The sequence below is a fragment of the Rosa rugosa genome, chromosome 7, assembly GCF_958449725.1.
Source record: "Rosa rugosa chromosome 7, drRosRugo1.1, whole genome shotgun sequence".
In the NCBI taxonomy this organism is placed as follows: domain Eukaryota; kingdom Viridiplantae; phylum Streptophyta; class Magnoliopsida; order Rosales; family Rosaceae; genus Rosa; species Rosa rugosa.
In genome coordinates this window covers 7788486-7794119 of record NC_084826.1, presented here as the reverse complement: position 1 = coordinate 7794119, position 5634 = coordinate 7788486, and the positions used below count along the sequence as shown (strand labels likewise).

Sequence of the window (5634 nt, the reverse complement as noted above, 5' to 3'; positions counted from 1 at the left end):
GAGTGCTAGATTGAAATTTGAAAAGTTTGATTCTAACAAATTTGGATTTGGAACTGACTTTGACACACGCAAATCAAATTCAGTATTTTTGAAATCTCAAAATTTGAAAATACAAATGATTGAAAATGAGAATGCTTAGTAAAGTATTATTGTGTACATTACAATTACATATGCATTTTTCTATTTCAAAGTCAACTATATGTTTCATTTTAGAAATTTTGACATTTACTCAGAATCAGAATTGTATTCCAATTTTCTTTATAATTATTTAAAATTGAATATTAAACATCATATCATAATCCGTTTCATCTAAAGCAACTCTTATATTTTTTACAAAGGGTATGACGAGGCTTGAAAGTGGTTTTACATATCGGTGATAAAAGTTGAAACATATATAACATCCTTTAATAAAACCTCCCAACTAAGCCTCTATTAGCGACCCTAAGTCGTATGGAATTACGTTTAAGCGAGGGAAAGCCCCATCCTACCGATGCCTAATGCCTTACCCCTTTCCTTGGTCTGTTGTCCGTCTTAAATTATTCCAAAAGAAGAAGAAAAAGGCGCAAAAACTAAATGATGCATGAATGTCTTGATTGGCAAATGGCATGTGGATGACGATGAAAGCCAAGTCCACTAACAACTCTCAACCTAACGTAGCCCTTGTAAGTGCATACCAGATCGATCACATCTTTAATACTATTATTTTCATCTTCACAACTTTGTCTCCTTTCATCTTCTTGCCGGCGGCAGTTCAACTCAGAACCGTTCATCTAGTTGATTTGGTAAAGTTTGGCATTTCTGTGGACTTAATCAAACGGCTCGTAATGGTCTGGCTACTTGATTTTGATCACATCGTCGTTGTCTGCTACTATTATACCAAGCAAAACGGCCCATGTTTATCACTTGCTGAAAATGCCAACCAAAAACAGTCAAATACCAGGACCCTAATCCTTGCATTACAAAACACAAATACAAACCAAAAAGCCAACTCCTTTGTTTATATTCTACTCCAAACTCTAGACCTTTCCCCTTCCTTCTACTCCCCTTCATCATAACCACAAAAAGCAAACTTTCTGATAATCATCAATTCATGGCGGTTTCTCCACAAGCATTCCCGCCCAGAAAGCGGCGGCCATCTGCCGGAGCCTTCATGTCTCCCAAACTCTCCGACCAGAGCCTCCTCCGCTCTCTCCTCCACCTCTGCCAGGAAATCTCCTCCCTCGAATCCCGCAGCTTCCTCCTCAGGCGTACCACCCTATCCATGACTCGAAAATCCAAGCTTCTTGCCTTCCTCTTCGAAGACCTAGTTCGATCATCAATCACCTACCTCTCTCCCTCCGCTCTCTTATGTTTCCAAGAAATGTACATACTGCTGCAGAGAATCCAAACCCTCATCGAAGACTCTTCTCACGGCAGCAAGATGTGGCTTCTCATCCAAAACGAGTCCCTCGCCAACAGCTTCCACGAGCTGACTCTTGATCTATCCACTTTGCTCGATATTCTCCCCGTCAAGGAGCTTAACCTAAACGACGACGTCGAGGAAGTGGTCGCCTTGCTCCGTGCACAGTGCGCGCGAAGCAAGGACGCTTTTGTTGATCCCAAGGATGATAATCTCCGCCTCGAAGTCTGCTCCATGCTCGATCGCCTCAAAAAGGAAATCATTCCAGACCACTCCAAGCTCTCCGAGATTTTTGTCCAGTTAGGAATTCTAGACTCTTCCAAATGTAAAGAAGAGCTAGAGTCTCTCCAAGACGAGTTTCAGAACCAAGCCGACGACAAGTCCAAATCCCAATTGGTTTCCCTCATCGGCCTCGTTCGCTACGCCAAATGTGTCCTCTTCGGCGCTTCAACTCCAAGTTCCGATCTCACTCGCCTGAAATCTTCCTCGGAGCTAAACTTCCCGGCGGACTTCCGGTGTCCGATCAGCTTAGAGCTTATGCGGGACCCGGTCGCCGTGGCCACCGGTCAGACATACGATCGTGAGTCCATCAAGCTGTGGATCGAATCAGGACACAACACGTGTCCCAAGACAGGTCAGACGCTGGCCCACACGAACTTGATACCCAACCGCGCTTTGAAAAATCTTATCGCCATGTGGTGCCGCGAGCAGCGGATCCCTTTCGAGCACGCCGAGAATAAGGATAAAGTCAGCGCCGTCAAGAAGAACAAGGCGGCGTTAGAAGCCACCAGGATGACGGCGTCGTTTTTGGTCAACAAACTATCCCTCGCCCAGTCAATCGAGGCTGCCAACGGCGTCGTTTACGAGCTTCGTAGCCTGGCCAAGACTGATTCGGACTGCCGAGCCTGCATTGCCGAAGCTGGAGCGATTCCTTTGCTCGTACGTCATTTAGGCTCGGACGTCGGTCGGGACCACCCGAACCTACAGGTGAACGCCGTCACGACGATCCTCAACCTCTCAATACTCGAAGCCAACAAAGCAAGGATCATGGACACTGACGGAGCCTTAAACGGCGTCATCGAGGTCCTTCGTTCGGGTGCCACATGGGAGGCTAAAGGGAACGCGGCGGCTACGATATTCAGCTTATCAGGTGTGCACGCGTACAGGAAGAAACTAGGGAGGAAGGCACGTGTCATAAAGGCATTGGTGGACTTGGCCAGGGAGGGACCCGGGTTTTCCAAAAGGGACGCCATGGTGGCGATATTGAATTTGGCGGGAGAAAGAGAGGCGGTGGCGAAGTTGGTGGAAGGCGGGGTGGTGGAGATGACGATGGAAGTAATGGAGGGGCTACCGGAAGAGGCGGTGACGGTGTTGGAAGTGGTGGTGAGAGGAGGAGGGATGGGGGCAATTGCGGCGGCGTATGGGGCCATCAGGCATTTGGGAGTGGTGTTGAGAGAAGGGTCGGATAGGGCGAAGGAGAGCGCGGCGGCGACACTTGTGACAATTTGTAGAAAAGGGGGGTCGGAAATGGTGGTGGAGTTGGTGTCGGTTTCGGGGATAGAGAGGGTAATATGGGAATTGATGGGGACGGGGACGGTGAGGGCGAGGAGGAAAGCGGCGTCGTTGTTGAGGATTCTGAGGAGATGGGCGGCCGGATTGGAGGGTGATCAAGTAGTGGAAGGGTATTCGACTATTGTGAGTTCATCAACGACAGCAATTGTGTCTAGCTAAATTTGATTCAATGTGTAAATGTTGATAGTGAATTGGTTTTTCTTTATTTTTGGTTAATTTGGTGAAACGATCAATGGTATATCTCATTCATTTATTCATTCTTATTTTTACCAATGGTGTTTGTTTGGAACTTTCGTGTTATTGATTTATAACGCTACCAGTGACAAAGATCTATAGTTTCATGTAGAGGACTTGTAAGGTGTGACCATTCAATTTATATGTTTTCAACTTTTCATCCATCTGATGAAAAGGTTGCTTTTGGCAATCCGCCAACACAACTGATCGAGCACAATGCTCCCTGCGAAAAGCTCATTAGTCCAAATGTGAAGTTCAGTTTTTGCTGATAGGGCGGCGGCTAAGAGGAATCGACGGAACAACAATAGGTCTTTAAATGCCTAGAGTGAATCAATTTCTGGAATGAATATTCAAAGATAACCAACAATTGCCAACAAATGGGGGTGGAAGATAAAGAAAACCTATCAGACCATGATATGTAGTTAAGAATCTCTATCGATTTGCCATATTGGACACCAAGCTTTCCGTCCCGGATTGAAGAGAGATCGAGAACATTATATAGGCAAGCTATGGTAGGGGATTTTAGATCAATAATGTTTAACGAGACATAAGGAGGTCTGAAATGCATCCCATACTCCAGAATCGCCCCTCACAATTCATCTCAAGATAACCAGTGAATTTCCTATGATTATCATCAGCATCCCCTCATTACAATTGAGCACATATTGTGAAGATCATCACATGAAGACTTCGGTAATGATTAACAATTCAAAGCAAATGACATGTTCATTTTCTGCTAAACCTGTAATTTCTTGGATATTGTCCTAGATATAAAAAAAGATGGTGTTCTATGACCTCCCACATAAGTATGAATCCCTTGTGTGCTTCCACAGCCTCCGCGCCTAAAACCTCAACCAATTCGGTCTAATAAGACATGAACCGGTGAGCTCAGGTATATTTAAATGAGACAAGTTGGGGAAGCCCATAGGAGACAACTTTTGTTGTCCCATCCCTGTGGTGTTGATATTAGAGACCTCTTGCATGTCCTTCGTCTTTTCTCTAATTTCATATTTCCATGCCCGCCTAACATTTTAGAGACAGAACCAAATTTCTTTGGCCCGGCCCGCTCCGCGGAGCTCAATAGAGTTCTCTCTCTCTTACATCTTCCTTTGTTGGTGTATTAGTGCATATACTCATAGAGTCTTGACATTTAAAAGGTTAGGAACAGGATCCAAATCGAGAGAACCATATAAATGCGCCTAAAAGGGAGGAAAGGCCCAGGGATCTACACATCAAAAGAGCCTAAGCAAACCGGATCCTTGGTGGAGATTATAAGTTGGTAATCCTAATTAATCATCCGCTATATGATTTAGGAAATGCAAGGAGGAAATAACATGAAGTACATATGTATGTTTTGAAAACACGGTACGGGAATACGTTATGAGCTTCTACTAATGTATTTTAGTATCATGTAAAAGCTCGTAAACAATATTGTCTTAACGAAATTTTTTTTTTTTAGTACTATTTTGACTATGATAGAAGTCTTAAGAAAATTTCTGAACATTCTATTAAGAATTATCCTTAGTTTATATGTCCATAATATCTAGGAATTCTGACATATACAGTTCATTGTGTCGTGTCTCCTGTCTTTCATTTAAAAGTTGTTGTGTTAAGGGGCGGATCCAGCCCGAGCTGGGTAAGGCTCAAGCCCCACGGAGCTTTTTGGGCCCCAAAAAAAAAAAATTAGGTATATAGTTTTTTATACTTTTTATTTTGGACTAGTTATCTCCTTTGAAGCCCCACTGCCGAGGCACCGAACTCAATCCGATCCTTAGACTCTTGGAGCACTCCCGAGTCCCAACTCGTCAACCTGCAAGAGTGCAAGGCTGGAACCAGCATTCAGCAACCCGTCTCCTGTGAGTCCGGTCTCCAAGCTCCGCCTTCAGACTCTAGCCTTTCAAGCCCCACCGGCCACCGCCGAATTTGGGGTTGGAGAGTCTGTCCAGCAGTCCAGCAACCTAAATCTGCCTCTCCCGCTCTCTGGTCTCTGAGCTCCGCCTCCAGTTAAATAGGTAATGGACTAATGGTATAGTTGAATTGTTGAAATGGGTTTGGGGTTCGATTTCGGATTTCCAGTTGATCTTGATGGTATAATTGTTGAAACGGATTTCCAGCTTATGAGCTAACTGTCAAGTTCAATTTCCTTTTGATCTTGATGTTGATTACTTGATTTTAATTAAGGTAATGATACTGATTGGGTAGTTAGAAATGGGTTTGATAAATTGATTTCCATTTAATGTTGATTTCTTCTTCAATTGCAGATTCATGATTGACAAATTGTATCAGTAAGAGTGTTGCACTTGGTCAATGAGGTTAGTGAGGAGAAAGCCTCAGAACTCAGAAGCAAAGGTAATACACTAATACCGTCACTAAATATTTAAATCTTGTTATTTTGATAAATGTATTGGCATAATGGCATTGCTCTCATA

At 43.9% G+C, this 5634-nt stretch overlaps 1 protein-coding gene across 1 annotated transcript; it reads left to right on the top strand.

The window, feature by feature from the left end:
* The first annotated feature begins 718 nt into the window (after positions 1 to 718).
* LOC133721137 (U-box domain-containing protein 16) lies at positions 719 to 3228 on the top strand. Its single transcript, XM_062147673.1, has one exon. It carries the CDS (start codon positions 1091 to 1093, stop codon positions 3128 to 3130), a length of 2040 nt encoding a protein of 679 aa, XP_062003657.1. The 5' UTR covers positions 719 to 1090; the 3' UTR covers positions 3131 to 3228.
* The last annotated feature ends 2406 nt before the right edge of the window (positions 3229 to 5634 follow it).